We start from the raw sequence: 23,132 nt of genomic DNA on the forward strand, positions 1-23,132 counted from the left end.
GAGCTCGTACATGTGACGTCACCGCCGTGTTACGGATTGCAGGTGACGACATCGCCTTAGGGTCTCCAAAGGTGACGCCGTGCTATCGCGCATCCTTGTCCAGGTACGTACGGGGCTCCATCTGAAGTTGTTGGCTTATCTACAGCATATGCCAATTGTGAAAGGTGGTACCTAGCGCTAGAACAGATAAGACATCGTCTATCTAATGCCACCAGCGGAATCATAGTGTCAATTAGTAGTACAAAAGTTGGAAGGAAGTGCTTAGCTGTACTTTTTCTATTGGTGGAACATACTGAATTAACATGACAAAAGAGTTTCCTGTTTGGAGCATATCATAGCACACCAGGTTGTTGTGCATTGACTTGCTTGACTTGTAACTGTGGAATAGGAGTAAAGGCATGTTTTTGTTACTCTCATATATATATAAATGCCATAATGGATGCCTCTCTATTAGCTAGAAAACTCTAGTTTTGCTTGCAAGAGTGAACAAGAATCATGAATCTGCGTCTTCCAGTTATCCTATTCTACATTTTTCAGTTTATCCATGGCCAGTCTGATTATCTAGGTATGTTATCCGGGAAATACTTTGTACACCCATGCATGGGTGTGGGCCTTGCAAGAGTGAACAAGAATCATGAATCTGCGTGTTGCAGTTTTCCTATTCTACATTTTTCAGTTTCTCCATGGCCAGCCTGATTATATGGTATGTTGTCCCCAATTCTTATTTCTTACAGCTCTTTCTGTTTAGAAATCAAGCAGTTAGAAGCACCTGCAGATTACATGTTGGTGATACACAAATTAAAGATTCATAACCATTGGTGATATAAATCTTTGTAACTTGTTTTCCGTTTTCAGGTTTCATAAGAATCGGCGCGGTATCCCAGTGAACACTGCCTACCTAGGTCCCATTAAGAATATAACATATGTATCAGACTATGGTTAATTTCATTGCCCCAGGAGAAACCCGCAATGTCTCAGATGGCATAAAACCAGCGAAACATGATGTCAATGTCCCTTTCTTTTCACATGACGCAAGGAATTCTTGTTCGTGGCTCCTTTTACTATGGAAACTACGACGGACTCAATAAGCCTCCCGTCTTTGATCTGTACCTGGGAACAAACTACAAGCATGACGCTAATCTTGGTGATGCAAGATAAGTTAATTGGATGGATATCATAGTTGTGTCTCCTATTGATTACCTGCAAGTGTTTGGTAAACAAAGGGAGCAGAATTCCATTTATATCTGGGCTGGATTTTAGGTCACTGAAAACTACTCTTTACCCAGAGGTAAATGCAAGACAATTGCTTGTGCCGATTAATTCTAATCAATTGCACTTGGGCCCCATAGACAATTCAAGAATCAGTTAGTTTTCGGCTTAGAATTCTTGTGATCAAATTTTAGCTTCGCAAATCCATGTTACCGCTGTCCAAAAACTTTTTTATTTTATACTTGGCTGAGCTGCTGAACGTACCCAGCAATGTGGTGCGCAGTTTGATATCATTATCAATAACAAGACATGGAACACCCAACCTTACACGCCAACATACCTATATTTACCAATTCTTTTTCCGGTATTGTAGATGGGATGGCAAAAAATGCAAAGCTGCCACCTATCATCAATGCCACTGAGATGTACTTAATGAAACAAATAACTGAGGTTGCAACTGATCCTGGAGATTTTATGAATTTATTGATGCAATAGTAGTACAGACTACATAGGGTATAACAAGATAGAGTGACAGAGTTATGGGTTTTGTGTACTTTCACAACAGAAAAATGTTCACTTCCAATAACAAACCTTGGGAAAAGTTCACTTTTGAAATAATAACTCTAAATCCGTGTGATTCCCAACATCAAACTTTTTAAACCGTTCAGTTTTCACCCTTGATTAGTTGCGTAGGTGGTTTTCTTGACATGGATATCACGTGCCCACCAGATTACTTCTTCCATGTCACGCTAATTGATTTGTTTCTACCAATTTTTGTAGTATTTTCTGTGAAATGCTTTTTATCTACTAATTGTGAAGTTTGTTTTAGACAGTTTGTTGCCATAATTTGTTGTCGACGGCAGTGCCCTTGTGGACACATCGTATCCACGTTACCAAAAACCGATGGTTTCGACAGCTAGTGGTTACAATTCAAACAGTTCTACAGCATAAGACATCTCCAACCGAGCGACCCAAACGGACGCGCTGGGCCATCCGTTTTTGGCCGTTTGGGTGACCGAGCGGACACGCGGACAGCGGCCCGCGTCCACGTGTCCGTTTGGGTCGCACGCTGCACCCAACGCGGCGACCAAAAAAAGACGCCACGTGGTTCTTCTTCCTTGCGCGGCGCTGCGCCATGGCAGGCCTCGACGGGACAGTAATGCTGGGCGGTGGAACGCGCGGGAAAGTCCCCGCGCGCGCGAAAAGGCCATTGGCGCGCACTCGCGCGCCAAGTTTCCCGCCAGGCCGCCGGCTATAAAAGACGGCGGCGGCCACAGACCGCATCACACCCTCTCCGCCGTCATCTCCCCCTCCACCTTCTCCGATGCCCTCTCCATCGCCATGCCGCGCACCCTGCAGGCCACGTGGGCCAAGCTCTCCCTCGCCGCCCGGGCCAGGTTCCCGCGGACGGAGGAGGAGGAGCGCGCGGACTCGCGGTGGGTCGCCGACGACGAGGCGCTCCGCGTCGCTGTCGAGGCGGCGACGAAGAAGGAAGGGGACGCGGAGATAGTGGAGGCGGCCGCGGATGGCTTTCAAGAGACCGCAGACGGCTGGTACGAGGCCGCGGAGGAGGAGCCCGTGAACGAGGACGACCTCGCGCTGGCGAACATCAACGCCGCCATCGAGGAGCGTCTCGCCGACCTCACGCGTGTGACGAAGGAGCACGAGGCGACATGTCGGGTCGGCAGCCGCCGATTAGGCGACCTCCTCGGCCAGAAGAACGAGTTGCTCGCTATGCGAGCAACCTGCCACCTCATCCAGATGCCCTCGCCCGAGCGGCGCGCCCGGGAGGCTGCTGCGTCGGCGGAGTGCGGCCGACAAGAGCGCATGCACCGGCGGAACGAGAACCACGAGGCCCAGGCCGCCGGCCGCGGCCACCTGGAGGCGCGCACCGCTATGGAACGCGCCGCCCTGCAGGAGCTAGAGCTATGCGGGAAGCGGATGGTGCCGCCGCAGGAGGCGGAGCGCGAGCGCGCCCGAGGCGCGCGGACGGAAAGGAGGAGGATGAAGGCCTCCGCCACGCCACCCAGCTCGTAAGCTGGAGTGGAATCCTCACGCGTACAGCCCATCCGCGTCGAGTGAAATCCACGGCCCCGACGGCGAGCCGGCGAAGAGTCGCCGGCGAGGACGCCGGCCCCGTACGTATTAGGATAGAAGTAGTAGACTTAAAAAATGTAATGAGTTCTTTTTAATGAAAGATATTAGTTATGTCTATGACACGCGGGCCAGGGGCGACAAGGGGCGGACGCGCGCGGCCAGCCATCGGCGTCCGCGGCCACGCAAACTCGTCCCAAATTTGGGCCGGATTTGGGTCGTCCCGGACACCGCGGCCATCCGTTTTTGGGATGGATCCGCGCGCTGGGCCGCGGTTTTGTCCGTTTCGACCCATCCGGACGCGCGGGCGCGGGATGGGTCGCCGCGTTGGAGATGCCCTAAAGCTCAAAAATATTCTCTTGCCAAATTCAGGGTTGAGAAGCAGAGATCCTCTTTGCAGTATGAGATGTATTGGTATCTTAAAGCTTGCCTGCTTATCTCTTCGTTTTGTACTGGCTTAATTGGCCATCTCTACTAATTTTAGAGATTTTGAAACACTCCAATATCCGTAGGTTTCTGACTTATCATCATTGTTTCTTTGGATATTAATGTGGTCCTGCCTTTTTTCTTTTGATACTAATAGCAAAATGGCCACGTGGCCTTTTTCTCTATCATCTTTATGTTTTTGTATATCTAGGAATTGATGTACTTGTATAAAAAAATAAAGATCTGTCTTTTTTTAGTAGGCTGAATTGTATATTCAATTATTCATCATCCACAAAATTTGCAAGCATATCTGCAAATTTCTCAACAAAAAAAATCTTTGCACAGATAATATTAACAGAATTAACATCTTTGCGAACTAACAGAGTTACCCAGAAATATCTGAAACAATTTACACAGCATTACACAGACACTCTTGTATTATCTCCCTACAGGAACTCTGGACACATGATATGTGCTTTGCTTGTTTGTCTCCACCGTCCACAAATAAATATTCTTCCAGAACACTAACAGTATATTTTGGAAGAGCAACGTGATTCTCTTCATTTACATGCATTGAATAGCTGCATACTTTTGCCGCTTGTATTTAGTCCTGAAATGAAGCTGAAAATAGCACTTTCGAAAGCATTTTATTTCCCCATTCCTTACTAGATTAATTCACAATATCTTTCTCTGTTTCCAGGGATTTGTCACACAGCAACTTGTCTGCGCCTATTCCCGATTTTCTCAGGCTACTTTCGTTACTATTTTTTTTTGTAAGACTTATTACTTATCTGCTCATTCTTGCATCTGTACAGAATGGTTTATGGTAATGGTATACCATGCTTTTTCAGGCATGCTATTGCAGGCTCAGCACTCGACAAGGATTCACCAAAAGAACTTAGTTTCCTTAATTGGCTACTGCAAGGACAGAAATCATTTGGCTCTTGTTTACGAGTACATGACCAAAGGGGACCTGCAGGATCATCTGAGAGGTTGTTCAAAGGGGACCTGCAGTATTAGATATACATTCCTATATCGTCTAATCGAGGTTTATAGGCGCCATTGATCTGCTGTGAGCTTATCATGAAATTCAGTTTACAGAGGAATGTTACATTTTCACAAAAGAGAAATGCTTAGAGCAGGTCTAACAGACCCCTTAAAAGCCCCAACCCCGTAAAATAACCGCCAATATACAGGGTAGAGCTCTACCCGGCCGTCTAGCAGACCCCGTAAATCAGCCCCCGGTATCGAATTTTTACAGTTTTGGCTACGGGGCGGCTCCTCGCCCCTTACAAGTACAGGGTGGGAGGGTGAATACAGGGCGAACCCCTCACCTTGGCGGGCTGAAATTTCAGCTCGCAACTGCTTCTGCGCACTGTAGCGGGCGGCGGCCATGGCGGGCGTTCGGAGCGGGAGCGGGCGCGGCCGGCGTGGGGACGGCCGGAGCGGGCGCGGCCGGAGCGGGCACGCGCCGAGCCGGCGGCGGCCGGGCAGGAGCGGGCGTAGCCAGTGCGGACGCGGCCGTGGCGGGCGGGGGCGGCCGGGGCGGGAGCGGGCGCGGCCAGCCCGTGGCTGCGCGCGGCCGGGGAGGGAGCGGGCGCGGCCGGCCGTGGCGGACGGGGCGGCCGGCGGCCGGAGCGGAACGCGGCCATGGCCGGGGCGGGGACGGCGGGCGGCCGGGGCGGAGCAGGGCCGGCGGCGGAGCAGGGCCGGCGGCGGGGTGCCGGGGCAGGGCAGGGGCGGCCGGGGCAGGGGCTGAGCAGGGGCGGCCGGGGCAGTTTTGAAGAGATGTGATGCACGCACGAGGAGGAAGAAAGAGAGAAAGAAGAAGAGAAGAAAAAAAATTGGTATATTCTGGGAATATTCTTCTTTACAGTTTAGACATACGGGGTCTGCTAGCTCGTCCGAGTTTTCGGCCGGCGAAAAGTGAATACAGGGCCCTGTACTCGTGTTTTAAGGGGCGAAAAAATACGGGGCCTGTTAGACATGCTCTTACACGGTTACACCCCAAATCGACTGTGTTACTAACTGAAGTCCTTTGAATTTATCCCAAATATTCTGTAAACTTACCAATGTTTAACTTTTGTTGACATGCCAAGCCAACTTCTACTAGTAGACCGTCACTTGGGAGCAACGTCTTCAGATCGCCCTTGAGATGCTGCACAAGCTTAGGACCTAGCAGCCACTTACCAGGTGCCGCAATTTTTATCGAAATTAGGGTGTGTAAAACAGTCTATTAGTAAGTGGCGAGAGGGTTAGGTCGCGGGGGCGAGATGGTTATGCCGTCTCTGAAATTATTCTATGCCGTGAGTGGAGAGCACATTGCCATTGTTTTATCGAAATTAAGGATCTTTGTGTCTACCGATTGTTCAGGTACTTCCACAGTTTTCGCATCACCGAGAAGAGCGACGTGTACAGCTTTGGTGTCGTCCTCCTGGAGCTCATCACAGGCCGTCTTAACTATCAGCGACAGTATAAGAATCTACATCCGCAAGTGGGTGCAACGGAGCCTTGACCACGGTACCATGGAAAATATTGTGGATACAAAGATGGGAGGGGACTATGATATCAACTCTGTCTGAAAAGCTGTCGACCTTTGCACTGCACTGCACGCGACAAGTCTCCGTTCTCTTTATGAAATTCTCAAATTTCTGGCAAGTGGCAATGCTTAGATGAAGTCTCCACGTTAAGAGAGAAATATGGTGATGAAATGCTAACTGATGAACCCTCTATAGGATAGCTGTAACTCCAAGCTGGGACTTCTTATTGTTTTGACCACTCATTCCTGTTATAGAATAGTTATTGGACTAGTTATGAAGCGCTTGAACTGAAGCAAGGTTTTGTCTGACGGAAACATTTGGTTCAGACCAGGGAAACTAGCCTATAAAACATTCTGGAAACAAATCATGTTAATCATTATTTTTTTATTTCAACTAATCAACATGTAAATATTTCTAATTTCCAGCAACCATGCTGAAATTTTCCTCTGGTACAAACCATGCTTGTTTTGAACTACCAGAATCAATGTAACTTTTCTTCTGTTTTCGATGCAGAAAGAGTTTTGACTCATTCAGATAGATAATTTTCCTCCGTGCTAACTGATAACTGTTTTTTTCGAACCACCAGAAACAATGTTGCTGTTATATTGTATCGAACATGACAGGAGTTCGTTTCCATCAAATCGAGAATGGTATGTATACACAGGACATGCGTTGGCCAAGACATTTCTTGGAAAAGCATGATTAAATGTACAAAGTATAACACATGGACAACATATGCCAAATACACATCTTGACAACCTTTCTAACCTAGTTATCGGATAACTCTCCAGTACGGCATGGCGTGTATGGAAAAGACATGTATACGTCGCCAGGATGTTCCGTGGGTAAGCACCCTAAGTCTTCAATCTTGGAGCTATCAAAATGATATGCCACTACTCTTTTGGACGGCGTGTGAAAGAAGACAACCTCTTTGTTTGGATGGAATCCGAGCAGTGAAATAGCATACCGACGGGGGATAAATCCAGGTTCATGTGGGTCATAGTAGTCAAAACCCCAATTGAATTTTTCTTCCGTTGGTGCTCTGCTCATATCACCATGATCGTCGTTACCATGTTGCAAGGTCCAGGGCCTATCATCGTATTTCCATGGGAAATCGGCCAGCAAATGCTTAAGGTTGACGTCACACATCAAATCCCACTTCATACGACCTGTTGATTCGTCGAGGAACCAAACCCGAAGTCCGTAGCCATCATATCCATAGTGTAATCCATCATATCCATAAAGAAATGTACAATAGATTCCTTTCTCCGATTTTCCGACATAATGGTCATCATGAAGACCTGCGGGCAGCTTAATTACTTGGTACTTACAATCTGCCAAGGTTATTCTGCAAAAACAAAGAAAATGCATAAAACATGATACTATTAGCATCACCTCAAAGGCTCAAACCCCCGGAACATAATTAGTCTAGTATTTAATTAAGATGCAAGTTAGCCAAATACCTCATAAGAAAATCATGTTGGTGCACGTAAAGTGCTCCCTGCCAGTAGGCTGCATAGCAGTGACAGGGTAGAAAGACTTGGAACATATGGCCGATGGTCCCTGCGGCCTCCCCTTGTCGAACAAATGGCCTCTCCTCCCACTGCTTTGTCCTCGACGAGAAGACAAGAAAGACAAACGTCGACGGTGGCCATTCTCGTGCATGTATCTCCAAATCAGCCAACTGATAGCAATCAGGCGAGGAACAGAACGGAACACGCTTGATTAAAAAGACCTCGTAGTCTGGCGATACTGTAGGGTCAAACACAAGGTACATACAGTGATAGATTGTGCAAGAGCTTATGAATTCATTGGCTCCTTCCAAGCCCGGCGTGCACATGGGGGGAGGAGAAGGCAGGCGTGCCCACTGTCGTGTGGCAGGATTAAGCACCGTTGCGTCCTTGTGGTCAAGCAGGAGGAGGCCATTGCAGTGTTGCATGATCTCTACGCTCTTCAAGCCGTGGGCATGCAAGTAGTCAAAGGGAGCAATGTCCGCGGATGAGACCGGCGAGAAGTATTTGGGCAGGGCAATGCCTTGGATGTGGGTGAAGATGCCGGCCAATGAGAGAGGAAGGAGGTCCACACGCAGCAGACGGCAGGCGTCAACGACTTCGCGCCATGCCTTGCAGACGCAACGGGATGCGGCGAGGCGGCACGGCGACCCGAGGCGACGGAATACCTCGGCGAGCACGTCCGGAGGTAGCAGCCGCGTCAGGTCTTCCATGGCCGATGTCGTCGTGTTGATCTGTTTTGCAAAGAGGCAAAGATGGATAGGTTTGTTGGAGCCTTGGTTCGGGAGACAGGTACAAAGTTGGAGGCGCAGCTTTGATCGATCGTGTACAAATATATGCACGATATACATAGTCATTTCGGTTACGAGTCGGACAGATTAAGGATGACCTGGTAGCCATTCGGACTCGGAATCAAATAAACGTGTTAAGCAGCGACCGCCCCCGCCTCGATCCGGCGCCGAAGACCAAGACGCGGTGACAATGTAAATAACGCGGGCCTGGCGTGTGCTAGCCATGGTAGTGTTATCGTGTATGGTCTCTCGCTTCTCTCCCGACCTGGCGACCTCTGTCACTTAATTATGACTTGAAAGAAAAGGATTGCACAACAAGTTGATGACTTTATTTCAGAATCGTTTGGTCGCTTTTGTTTTGAGCGCCTCACTTACTTTTGTCAAAACAAACAACCGAAGCAACCAATCCATTCCATTCCTTATGTTCTTGTTACGACTAATCAGAAGGCCGAAGGAGTAGAAGCTGCGCAGGCCTTGGACGCGAGGTTGGGCATGGCTATGGGCCCAACGCCGGCGTTGCACATGTTGGCAAACGCCCGCGTATGCTTCATTCCATACTGTCCCAGCAGCCCACACTGCTCCTCAAAGGCCCGTACCTTCACAGATGTAGGAGAAATGACAGGTTAGTTATCAGTCGCAGCTCAAATTACCTGTAGCTGCAGCAAAATTAAAGCTGTTGACAGCACAAGCACAATATCAATTATCAAGTTGTTCTGTTTGTCTGTGAATACCACAACCCACATAACACTCACCATAGACTTGAGGCAGTCCCAGTCATCAACCAGAGGCCAGCCTGTTGGACGTACGGCAGTGAGGAATTGGGGGCCTGCCTCGGTGCCGAAAAGAATGCCACCGATGCGCTCGATGCCCTTGTCGACTCGGGACCTATGTGCCATCACCTCCAGCAGTTCCTTCCGAGCCTCCTCGGACATCCCGTCCGACGATCTCCGGTACTTCCCATCCCATGGAAAATTGCTCATCAGCTTTATATGTATTTCCATGTAAACCTTTCTTTAGATTACTGAAATTCTAACCTTGTGCCAGAAGTAGAGAAGATCTGCATCACGCTGGTGCACGGCGGAGGAAAGCTGCATGAGTGAATTGTCTGTGCTGCCTACCGTGGCGCTGTGGTTGGCAGGATCGGAGGAACCCATGAAGAGGTCCAGGGTCTGAGCATTCAGACCTAGATCACCGTACTGCATCACATGTGACCAGGAGAGCGTCCTATTCTTCACCTGGTCGATCAACACAGATCAGCATCATGAGTTCTATCTCCCTCAGCACGGATGATGGATGGACATGAAGGTGAAACTTACATTGTCGTACTGCAACTCAAAGGACTCGTTACGAAGGTTATGCGCGTCGCTGTCCTCCATCCACGAAACGCTATAGAGATCACCCAGGCAGGTCATGAACTCCGGAGGAGGGGCTTCTCCCTCCCTGCCGCCGGGGCAGTACGTGGCCCAGCTGCTCTCGTTCGCGTTTGAGGCTGTTGTGGAGTAGATGCTGATGTTGGCCGGCAGGAGGCCCTCGAACATGCTCCCGGATTCGCACGACTCTACATAGAACACCAGGCTCTTGTACGTTCCAGCCGCGTGCTTCTTCTCTAGAGTTGCCACCAGGTCACTGGCAAACAGGCTCTCACCTATGGTTGGCATACCTATCCAAGAGTTTAATTAGCTTCAGACGCATGCGATCTCCAACGTACCACCAAATTGCGAGAAGAATATGTTGTGCAGGAGTCAAATACCAAGCACCCCTGGACCTCCATGGTCGGTGTAATACACAAAAATGTGGTCGTCCTGGCTGCTATTGACGACCTTGCCGGTGCCGCCAGTGAGCGCTGACTTGTCGCCGAGCAGGACGGCGAGGAAGTTCTTCACGTTCACATCATCTCCCGTGTAATCCTGCATCCGACATCATCCTTAGGTAGTACGAGGAACACGAGAGGTACAAGAGGACGGTGGCGGGACTTACCTTTGGAACTCCGGCGTACACGTCGCTACCGTTGGGATGGTTTATGATGACCCCCGGCCTGGGGTTGGCGGAGTTGTTTGCTATGTCATCGTACATGAAGACGACGATGTTCTCGTCTTTTAACCCGCCTTTCTTCAGGATTTGATACGCATGGCACACGTCTGCCTGACAATAGACAATGTACGTTCATTTGCCAACCACTATTTTCAGCTTTTCACGAAGTCAGTGAATGGATTGTTGATTTGTTGTACTGAACAAGCCTCTTCGTCTCTTCGGCAAAATTGACAAAACAAAAATCATGAACTTACCTGGTGGCGGTAGTTTTCGAAACCTTTGGAGCCGGCAATGAGGACGGCCCACCGCGTCCCGATGACATCATTGTCCATGTCGGACTGTGGGCGGAGGAACTCCTGCCACGGCCCACCGGCTACACCGGCGATGAGCAAGAGCAGCTGCACAACAAGTAGAGGGAAACAGAGGCGTGCCATACTTACGAGTGAAGGTTTTGGGAATGCACTCTGGGAGTATGAGTACAACAACAGAAATGCAAGCCGTTATATAAACACTCCGGGTCGTCTTCATTGGCATCGACAACGCCACTATCAAGGGGCGTCATGAAGGGATTCCCATATTTCTTAACTCCAAAGCAACTCAATATTGCCGCTACACTACTTCAATCCGACAGTGTTAGTATAATACTAGTAAAAGGAAGTGTACTTCATGTAGGACACTTTTTGTGTCCGGTTCTTGTACGATTCATGTAGGATGCAATATCTAGTGTTGTGCTGTACTCTGGTGCAACCTACGGATGGTTTGATGCTCTGTGTCAGGCAAGGATCGGATAGAAAATGCCAGTATGTGAGCAAACTACAGACAAAAGCGCTTGGAGAGTCACCTTGTTATAATCTCCATTTGACACGGTTTTTCATGTAGGCCTTTTGGAGATGTCATTGGTTGTAACGAACCTTGAAGCCCTGAGTTTTTATCAATATAAATAGGGGGCACCTAGGTTTTGGTCGAGTGAGAACTAGGTTTTATTTTTTGCGAATTAAGTGTCCTAGTCAACGAAAACCACTGATGACACATCCGATCTGCTAACAATTGCCGTAGGCTTGTTCACCTTCAGCCCAAAGGTCATTGTACACAGCCTTTTCTTGCAATTTTTGCAAGAGGCTGTTTTCACGACTTGAACCCGTGACCTCCTGGTCACCAGGAGGCAGCTTTACTACTTCACCAAGGCTCCCCTTCACAGGAATGAGACAAAGACTCTAGAAAAAATAACAAGACCAAAATAAATGAAGATTGATAGACCGAAAAATAACAATGCTGAAGAACATGACTTAGAACACGGAAAATGTCTGAGATCAGTTTTCAGAGAGAAAAGAGGACCGAAGAAACACAAACTAAATTTTACTCAAGAGTGAAAAAATATGATGAAAAACTATTAAGTAGTTACTGATGAAAGAATATGAAGAAGTGGCGTTTCTTTTAACTAGAAGAAGTGAAGTTGATATTGAAACAGATTGAAAATAGTAATCATAAATTTAGGCAGAAAGACTGGGAGCGATGTTTTGGAACATGGGAGCATATGCTCCCTATATTTTGAAATGCATCTTACACATATTTTAAATTTCAAAAAATTGAAACAAAAAATTCGCACGTACATCTTCATGTGCTACGCGCTCGCAAAGTCGTTTCATAAAAAATGAACTTATCATGTAACGTGTGTAAAAAGACAAAATTCAATGCTGAAAACAATGCTTTTCGCAGGATAAGTTTTCTCTTTTTTACATAGGCCATAAAAATATTATATTTTCGTGAAACTTGACGCATACACATAGACTATGGAGATGTACATGTAGAATTTTTTGTCAAAAAATTTCCACACTTCGAAATATGTTTTGTTGGTAGAGGGAGCATACGCACCCGGGAGCCGAATTGAATTTCCGAGAAAGACTGCAGTAGCACATATTGAATAAAAAGACTGGAGCAACACATACTATTTGAAATACTGTCAACAATAGCCATCGTAAGTCATAAAGCCCTAGTTAAAGAAAAAACGCGCCAAGAGGCCGACTCGACGGGGTCACAGCGGTCGGCTACGGGACTGGCCACGCCGGACGCTACGTCGCTGCAGCCGGCATTGGGGCTGTCTACGCAGTCGCTACTGCCGGCGTCGCCGGTGTTGCCGCTACAGCAGCAGCAGGGCTCGACCATGGCGTCGTCCTCGACGGACTTGCAGCCGCAGCATGCGGAGCAGGAGTCGGTGGGGCAGCGTCAGTCCTCGTTGACCATGGGGAGGGCCACGTCGTGTACTCCGACGCGGCAGGTGGGCATGCAGCAGCCGCAGCCGGGCTCGCCATGCGCGACGTGGCAGCAGCAGCACACACTGACGATGTCGTCGAGGAAGCTGATGGCCACGCCGGTGCTTCAGCCGGTATCGCCGACGGCGCATGGGCAGCAGCCGGACACGCTGTCGCTGCGCAGCTGCAGCCGGTCACGTTGCCTTTGATGGCGATGCAGCCGGCCTCGCCGCGTGAGGAGCAGCACCAGCCAACCACGTCTTCCGCACCACCACAGCAGCCACCTCAGCAGCCGTCTTCGACACCTTCGTCCACGCCTACAGGGGCATCGCCACCGCGGTCAGGACCGTTGCAGGGGGCTACACCGCCTTCTACCCCTGCATCGGTTGACTCGGCGCCCGCTCCGTCGGCGACTACTCCGCGCTCGAGTTCACCCTCGCCGGTCCCCACCTTGCAGCAGCCTCGTCCCACTAGTATCCCACCTGTTGTTCAGCCGACGGTGCGGAGGAGTGGGAGGTACGCGCTCGCAGAGGATGGGACTGGGGTCACGGATGAGGACGTCATGCAGAGGGCCATGCGTCGAAAGGCGGAGATTAACCTCGACACTACAGGTACTAAACATCCGTCCAAGTCATTTACTTCCTTTTCGAATTCACGTATTTCTTCTAATTTGAGTAGTCTTGGGGTCTCACTAGGTAATACGTCCGATGAGATCTCGGTTTCGGTTAATGTGTTGAGACAGACGTGAACTTGACCGTTTAACGGTTGTTCCGAACGTCTCCACTAGACCTGAATCGTCCGTGATAGTAGATGATGAAGAGGATGACATCCTAGATGGTCAGCTTCTCTCGGCTATCATTGGCAATATTTCAGAAGTTGACTTAGAACACTCGGAGCTTAGTTCAAGTATATGATCTAAAAGCTTCAAGCACGTGGTTCTCGGTCTTCAGCTGGAAAGAAGTCTCGTAGATATTGTAAGAGTTCTAAATCTAAAATAGTTTCTCAATGAATGGCATGTTTCGGAATAGCAGAGGTCTTGGAGACTTGGCTAAGCATTCTCACATTGCCGACGGTTGTAGAGATTATGATTTAGATTTTATTGCAATATCAGAGACGGGTAGGCGGAATTTCTCTCAGAGTTTCCTCGACCGTTTATCAGGCGGGATTAACTTTCAGTGGTTTTCTCGCCCGCCTCGTGGTAGGTCTGGTGGCATTTTACTTGGCGTCCGCATAGACACCATGACTGTTCTTGCTAGTTCTGATGGTGAGTATCACATTAAGCTCGACATTCAGAATAAAGCGGACGGATTCATGTGGAGTCTGGTTGCTGTGTATGGTGCTGCCCAAGATGCTTTTAAGGCTGACTTTTTACGTGAGTTGGTAAATCTTACTAAAGATAATCCCTATCCGATTCTGATCGGGGGTGATTTTAATTTATTAAGATTTCCTCATGAAAAAAGTAAAGGTCTTTTTGATGGACATTGGCCTTTCTTGTTTAATGCTGTCATTGATAGCCTTGACTTGAGAGAGGTGTCTATGTCCGGTCGACAGTTTACTTGGGCCAACAGCTTGCCTGAACCCACATACGAAAAGCTAGATCGCGTGTTGATGGATACCGAATGGGAAGATAAATACCCTATGGTGTCAGTCCGTGCACTAGAACGTATTGAAAAATTGTCTGACCATGCTCCTATCCTTCTAACTACTGGTAATCCCCGATCTGTTTGTAAGAAGCCATTCAAATTCGAACTTGGCTGGCTACATCGAGAAGGGTTCCATGAAATGGTTAAGACGGTTTGGGAAAGGCCAGTTGGTGGTAGCACTCCTATCTTGAGATGGAATAATAAGATGCGCGCAATGCGCGTACACCTCTCCGGTTGGGCTGCCCATTTGTCCGGTATTCTTAAGAAAGAGAAGACTCGCTTATCAACTTTGATTGATGAGCTAGAGGCGCCGGCTGAGGTGAGACCGTTGTCTCCGCAGGAGATTGAACTTAAGAATCAATCCAATGCGCAGATAGCGAGTCTTCTTCGCGAAGAGGAACTCAAATGGTATCAACGTTCCAAAGCCCAATTCATATTGGAAGGAGACTCAAATACGCGATATTTCCATGGCATAGCCAATGGGAGACATCGGAAAAAACGTATTCACTCTCTTATTCAAGATGAAGGATTGATTGAAGGCCATGAGCAACTCAAATCTTACATTACAAATTATTATAAAGGCTTGTTTGGTCCTCCGGATGAAAGTTCTTTTTCTCTAAATGAGGACTTAACAACTGATATACCCCAAGTTTCTATTGAAGAAAATGAGCTTACTAACCGCACCTTATTCCGAGGAAGAAGTGCGAAGGCTATTTTCCAAATGGAATGCAACAAAGCACCGGGTCCTGATGGTTTTCCAGCGGAGTTTTATCAAACTTTCTAGGACACTATTAAAGTGGATCTTCTAGATTTGTTCAGTGCTCTGCATATGAGACAACTAGAATTATTTCGTCTAAATTTTGGTGAAGTAATCTTGTTACCGAAAGTTAATGAGGCGTAAAGGATTCAACAATATAGACCTATTTGCCTTTTAAACGTAAGTTTCAAGATTTTCACGAAAGTGGCCACCATTAGACTTAATACGGTTGCGGATCATGTAGTTCAGCCATCACAAACCGCTTTCATGCAAGGAAGATATATTCTTGATGGAGTGGCGGTTTTGCATGAGACGGTACATGAGATGCATACTAAGAAATTAAATGGGGTTATTTTGAAATTAGATTTTGAAAAGGCTTATGTAAGGGTATTTTACCCTTATCCATTATTTTGGTAACAATGACACCGTGCTAGTGTATTTGGACTAATACATGACTGCTAGATGATTCCCAGGTATTAGCCAAAGAGGTATAAAGGTGTATCAATGGAACAAGAAGGCTAAAGGAGACCCCCCATTTCAACAACAATCAAAAAGGGGTTACAGGAGGAATCCGGTCACTTGCCCGGTCCAACCGGGCCAGCAACCGGCCAGTCCGGCGTACTGGCCGGTCGACCGGTCGGAAACCGGGCTCCAAAGGAGGACCAGCAGGTCCGGTCTATGGCCCGGTCGACCGGGCTCCTGACCGGCGGGTCCGGCACTCCGTCCGGTCGACCGCTCGGAAACCGGGCAGCAACCGGGCACCAACCGGAGAAGCGCCAGGACGACGCAAAGGTGCTCCGGTCGCCAGTCCGGTCTGACCGGCCTCACGACCGGGCTGTCCGGTCTGTGGTCCGGTCTGACCGGGTTTGTCGGGAAGAATGCTGAGGTGGCAAGTGGCAACGGCCAGATTTTGAAGAACACTATAAATACCCCTTCTTCTACCTTGGAAGGGTCAGGCAACATACTATAAGCTGTTCTTGAGCTCTCTCTATCATACTCCATTGCTAGAAACACCAAAAGCCTCAGATCTCCCTCCTCCTCCACCCAAACTCAAATCCCTCCGGGGAATCACTAGAGGAGGACCCGATCTACCGTTCTACCAAGCCAAATCTCATTCCCCCTTGTATTCATTGAGAAGCTTGCTTCCTAGAGTTCCTTGGAAACCCTAGGTGGGCAAGAGGAGTCCGGAAGCATCCGGGCTGTGGATTTGCTCCGGGCAAGATTGTGAAGGTTTGGAGGCTACCTCAAAGTCTACCACAAGTGAGTGAGCTATTCCTTCGTGGGATAGGCTCCGGAGAATAGGGTGAGCCTTCGTGGCGCGGGAAATCCTTCGTGGGACCTCCACTCCTCCAAACGTGGCGTACCTTGTTGCAAAGCAAGGGAACACGGGAATACATCCTCGTCTCCGCGTGCTATCGGTTATCTCTAACCGAACTCCTTACTTGTGATTTAAACTGCCTGTGAGAGCCTTCGTGCTTGAGTTAGTTGTATCCTCATATAGGTTGCTTCACCTAGTTTGCATTAGGCTCATCTTTATATTCCGCAAAGCCTAATATTGCAAAGAAAGAATTAAAATTTGTAGAAACCTATTCACCCCCCCCCTCTAGGTTTACCATCTCTATACTTTCAATTGGTATCAGAGCTTGGACTCTTATTAAGGGCTTCACCGCCTTAAGAGTGAGATGGATAAACTCTTCGAGGGTCTAGATGACGACTCTAACCTTTCGGTTAAAGAGATGAAATCTAGACTCTTGGCATATGATGCCGAGAAGAAGAAAAAGGAGGATGAGCTACAAAACCAAATGACAGAAATGACTGCCATGCTTAAGAACCTAACTGCGGGTGGAACTCTTAGTGGGGCTTCGGCCTCTAAAGAATCCTACCATGAGTTTAACCATGACTATCCTAGAAACACTTCACCCATGCCTCATATAAACCATAGTGGGACCGTTCCCCATTACGATAGAACTCACTTTCCACATTGGAAATCTGCTATGGAATCTCATATTCGCAGCTGCAGTGTGGAGCTATGGGAACTCATTGTTCATGGACATCGGGAGCCACAAGATCCTACTCGGTTGACCTCCACCGAGTTCTACAACCGTCAACTCAATGCATCCGCACGTGACAAGATTAGAAGTGGCATCAACCGCAAGCTTCTAGATCAAGTTGATGACATTGTCTCCGCTAAAGAGTTGTGGGATCGGATCGTAGTACTCCAAGAGGGAACCGATTTGATCCAATCATCTCTCTATGAGACCGCAAAGCAAGAGGCCTACCAGTTCATGATTCGAGATGGAGAATCCATATTCGATGCCTATGCTAGGCTTGGCACTAGTAGGAAAACCCTTATAGGCGAAGCTTAGTTCTGTGGCGCACCGTTTTGAGTGCGCCACAGAAACTTATTTTGTGGCGCACAAAGCTCGGTGCGCCACAGAAATAGCTTAATTTTGTGGCGCAGCAGCCGACCATGCGCCACAAAAACTTGGCGGGCCCCACAACCTGTCACCCCCAATTATCGGTGTACGTATTTACGTGGCGCACGCGGTGCGCTGCGCCACGTAAATTACCGTTTCGTGGCGCACTTGCTTTGGTGCGCCACGAAGTAGTTGATTCCGTGGCGCACTTGTTCCGGTGCGCCACGGAACTAAGGGAACTTAGCTATATCATCCCGTGCCCTCCCCCGCCCACGCCTCGTTCACCTCCGATCCGTACCGCGCGCCTCTCCCCTCTCCCCTCTCCTCACCGCGCGCCGCCATGGTCGGCGCCATCGCCGTCGCCGTCGCCGCTGCCTTCCTACGCGAGGGCCGCCTGCCGCCACGCTCCTCCCATCCCCGCCACCTGCAGCACAAGCTGCCGCTACGGCGAGGAGGGGCCGCCGCGAGGAGGGGCCGCCGTCGCGTCAAGGTGGAGGAGCCGCCGCGACCTCCACCCTTGCCGTCGTCGTCGGTGAGCTCCTCCACAACCGTTGTTGTCGTCGGTGAGCTCCCTCCCTCTTCCTCCCCTCCCTCCCTCTTCCTCCCCCGCGCGAGCACAACGTGCTCGACGAAATGCTCGCTCCGGATGTATTGCTCGCTGTTGCTCCGGATGCATTGCCCCTAATCGTTTTGCTTCATATGGTGTTCATATGCATTGCCGCTGCTGCTAGTGATGCTTATTGGAGTGTTCTATATGTTGTTCCGAACCTGTACAATGTGACAATGAAATTGTTCTGAACCGTACTCGTATATGGTGTTCATATGCATTGCTGCTGCTGCTAGTGATGCTTATAGAAAGATGTGACAATGAAATTGTCTATGCTTATAGAAATTGGAGTGTTCTATATGCTTATAGAAATTGTCTATGCCTCCGCCTCCGCCTCTCGTACTTGTTCTATAAATCCTTGTCCGAACCTCGTACAAGGTAATGCAGACTTGCTCACTTGGTATTGCTTGCTAGTTGGACATTTGGTTGGTTTTGATGCTACTCGGTTCATTTAAATGCATGAAATGCTACTATGGTATGCTACTCGTGGTATCCTTGTGAAGAAAATGATGGATTCTTGTGAGCTTATGATGGATTTCTTTTAAGGACTCTAGCTAGATTAGAGGGGAAAAGTTGCTGCTTTGTTGCCTATGATAATGGATCATCAAATGTTTCCCTTTGTCCCTGGTTGCCTCCTTAATTGATGCCTTATGATCCAAATGACCCAAGTCTTGCATGATCCCATTTATCCCTAATGTTGCTTAAGATGAATAAATTCCCTCTAATCACCATTTGGAGATCAAGACTAGTTCTTGATTTCCATTAGCTAGACTCCAATATTAAAAATTTCTCCCAAATATGGAGACAAACATTTTAACATTACCCCAATTGATGCCTTTGTCCCTGGTTTCCTCCTTAATTGATTCCTTATGATCTATTTCTTGTTGGCTTTGATGAAAATAGAGATATCCACGTAGGGGATCATGTAAATGAATGCCACCGTGGTATCCTTTGAAGAAAAAGGACTGTTTCGATGGTTTTAAAAGGCTAGGTGGTGCTAGGTGATTCAGTTGGCTACCAAGACTTGTCTCATCCGGTTAGCTGGGATATGCTATGTGTTGTTGCTTGTTTAGGCATATCTATCACTTACTTGGATTTACTCGGTTCTTGATTGGCCTCTCTTTTGCACAGCATCACTTGGTCTATATACCAAGTGATGAATAATCCCTTTGGAGCATCTCGCTCCATGCATGCTATGTGTGTTTGTGCATCTTGACTTATGTTCCCTATGATAATGGATCATCAAATGTTTCCCTTTGTCCCCGGTTGCCTCCTTAATTGATGCCTTATGATCCAAATGATCCAAGTCCCTTGCATGATCCCATTTGTCCCTAATGTTGCTTAATTAAGATGAATAAATTCCCTCTAATCACCATTTGGAGATCAAGACTAGTTCTTGATATCCATTACTTACTCGTCAACACATGTGTTTGCATGTGTGTGTGAGCTGCTTGTAGTGTCACTTGACTATTCAAGTTTCAATGTTGGTTACTTTTCCTCTAGTGCAAGAAATGGTTGAGCGAGATGTTTATCCACTCGTTGGCCTTTATTCTTGGGTAGCTCAAAGTGTCATGCACTTACTCGGATCATCAAATGTTTCCCTTAATTTGTCCCCTGGTTGCCTCCTTAATTGATGCCTTATGATCCAAATTACTATATTATTGGATTGAGTGATATGGCTACTGCTTGTTTGCTCTCCAAATGCTATATATGTGTATTTGACCATGCTTATGATGGATTTCTTTTAAGGACTCTAGCTAGATTAGAGGGGAAAAAGTTGTCGCTTTGTTGCCTATGATAATGGATCATCAAATGTTTCCCTTTGTCCCTGGTTGCCTCCTTAATTAATGCCTTATGATCCAAATGACCCAAGTCCCTTGCATGATCCCATTTGTCCCTAATGTTGCTTAAGATGAATAAATTCCCTCTAATCACCATTTGGAGATCAAGACTAGTTCTTGATTTCCATTAGCTAGACTCCAATATTAAAAATGTCTCCCAAATATGGAGACAAACATTTTAACATTACCCCAAGTGATTTACTTGTCGATGATTAGATGGTTGGTCGATCACTCGTACACTCGGGGTGGAGCAAGTGAGGCTTGGTGTGATGGCACAAATATCAATATCTTGTGCATCCTACCCGGCCTCACTTACTCCATCTCTCGGATGTTAATATTTGTTTCGACCAACAAAGTATGAGGCATTCCATTTAGTTGATACCACTTGGCTCTTTCTTCCATTTTAGTGCCGATGATTAGAATGTTCGGTCAATCGTACACTCCGGGTGTCTCTAGTGAGCCCGGTGTGATGGCACAAATATCAATCTCTTGTGCATCCTACCCGGCCTCACTAACGCCATCCCGGGATGTTCATATTTGTTTCGACCAACAAAGTATGAGGCATTCCATTTAGTTCATACTAGCTACTTCTTAATTGCATTGGCCTTTCTTCCATTTTAGTGCCGATGATTAGAATGTTTGGTCACCTATACGCCGCAATATACTTTGTAGACGAGCCCCCTTTCCCTGGCCGCCGTTCCGTGAACGAGTCCTTGATGAGACAACAACGCCGACATGCCTCTCCGGCGCAGCACCACTTTTCTTCTCTCGCCGTCCAGTACGTGAACGAGTCCTTAATGCCAAGACGGTGCCAGCCTCCCTAGCATCATGGCGACTCTCGTTGTCGCGCTTCGGCCGTGTCGATCATGCGCCCGCACTCTTCGCCTTCTTGCCCGGTGAACGAATAGACTAATCGTTGGAATAAGGAAGCCGATGACGGCCGATCGCAATTTAATCTTGCGACCGGCTGTCATCGGTTTCCTTATTCCAACGATCAGCCTATTGGTTCACCGGCAAGAAGGCGAACAAGTGCAGGCGCGGGACACACGGCTTGAAGCGCGGCAACACGGCCCGGCATAATGCCGGGCAGGCCGGCACGGTCTTTGCATCAAGGACTCGTTCACCGGACAGCGAGGGACCGGCGTGGTTCGCGCCGGAGATGCAGATCGGCGTTGTTGTGTCGTCAAGCACCCGTTGACGGAACGCCGACCGGGGAAAGGGGGCCCTTCTGCAAAGTATTTGTGTTGACCAACAATGTATGAGGCACATATTCTATTTTGTCATTCCATTTGCTTTGAGATTTTCAAAATGCCGATGATTAAAATGTTTGGTCACCGTACACTCGGGGGTGGCGTAAGTGAGCCTGGTAAGATAGCACAAATATCAATCTCTTGTGCATCCTACCTGGCCTCACTTACGCCATCCCGGGATGTTAATATTTGTGTTGACCAACAATGTATGAGGCACTTATTCCATTTTGTCATTCCATTTGCTTTGAGATTTTCAAAATGCCGATGATTAAAATGCTTGGTCACCGTACACTCGGGGCGGTGTTAGTGAGCCTCGTGTGATTGCACAAATATCAATCTCTTGTGCATCCTACCTCGGCTCGCTAACTCCGTCCCGGAATGTTAATATTTGTTTCGACCAACAAAGTATGAGGCCCTTGTCATTCCATTTGCTTTGGTATTTTCAAAATGCCGATGATTAAAATGTTGGTCACCGTACACTTGGGGGTGGCGTAAGTGAGCCTGGTAAGATAGCACAAATATCAATCTCTTGTGCATCCTACCTGGCCTCACTTACCCCATCCCTAAATGTTAATATTTGTGTTGACCAACAATGTATGAGGCACTTATTCCATTTTGTCATTCCATTTGCTTTGAGATTTTCAAAATGCCGATGATTAAAATGTTTGGTCACCGTACACTTGGGGGTGGCGTAAGTGAGCTCGGTAAGATAGCACAAATATCAATCTCTTGTGCATCGGACTTGGTCTCACCGACGCCATCCCTAAATGTTAATATTTGTGTTGACCAACAATGTATGAGGCACTTATTCCATTTTGTCATTCCATTTGCTTTGACATTTTCAAAATGCCGATGATTAAAATGTTTGGTCACCGTACACTCGGGGCGGCGTAAGTGAGCTCGGTAAGATAGCACAAATATCAATCTCTTGTGCATCGGACTTGGTCTCACTTACACCGTCCCCGAATGTTAATATTTGTGTTGACCAACAATGTATGAGGCATTTATTCCATTTCTCTTGTGCATCGGATACTTGTTGGTCTCACTTTCTTCCATTTTCATCATAGTAGGAACTGGATGGAAGGACCCCGATGCAAGCGAGCCTGGTGGGTAGAGATGACGGAGCAAAGGAGGAACCGGATGAAGACTACTTTGTATCTCGAAATTGTGAATTTTGTATGAATTAAGAGTTGTATGCAAAACATTTGACACTTGCCACTATATATGTATCTCGATCGGGCTCTAAGTAATGTGATGATGATGTCTATGTTATATCCGTGCAATGTACATGATATTTATATTATATCTGAATGTTGCCGTATATAACCTGTGTATCCGTATTGTGTATCCGTATTGTCTGTGTATAAACCGTATATGTATACCAGTGCAGCACAAAATCGTGTATAATACAAGCAAATTCCGTGGCGCACTAAGAAGCAATTACGTGGCGCACTCTTTTCGTGGCGCACCTAAGAAAAAGTGCGCCACGTAAACCTTATTTTTGTGGCGCACGATCGGGTGCGCCACGAAAGCTTATTTTTGTGGCGACGTTTCGTGGCGCACCACCCGTGCACCACAGAATCAAATTTTCGTGCGCCACCGATGAGGCTTTTCCTTTTTGATATAAGAGGCAAACAAAGCGGTAAATAAAGTAAAGCAAGACAAAAACAAAGTAAAAAGAGATTGGAAGTGGAGACTCCTTGCGGTGTGTCTTGATCTCCCGGCAGCGGCGCCAGAAAGAGCTTGATGCGTGCGATCGACACGTC

General features: G+C 47.8%; 1 protein-coding gene across 1 annotated transcript; it reads right to left on the bottom strand.

Annotated features, from left to right (window-relative positions):
- Window positions 1-9,011: 9,011 nt before the first annotated feature.
- LOC124685941 (vacuolar-processing enzyme-like) lies at window positions 9,012-11,036 on the bottom strand. The gene is made up of 7 exons (XM_047219964.1): window positions 10,857-11,036; window positions 10,549-10,713; window positions 10,322-10,478; window positions 9,888-10,231; window positions 9,606-9,806; window positions 9,324-9,524; window positions 9,012-9,167 (listed from the first exon to the last, which is right to left on the bottom strand). Exons 1-7 carry the CDS (start codon window positions 11,034-11,036, stop codon window positions 9,012-9,014), a joined length of 1,404 nt encoding a protein of 467 aa, XP_047075920.1.
- Between the last annotated feature and the right edge of the window lie 12,096 nt (window positions 11,037-23,132).

Source organism: Lolium rigidum, chromosome 2 (assembly GCF_022539505.1).
Source record: "Lolium rigidum isolate FL_2022 chromosome 2, APGP_CSIRO_Lrig_0.1, whole genome shotgun sequence".
Lineage (NCBI taxonomy): Eukaryota > Viridiplantae > Streptophyta > Magnoliopsida > Poales > Poaceae > Lolium > Lolium rigidum.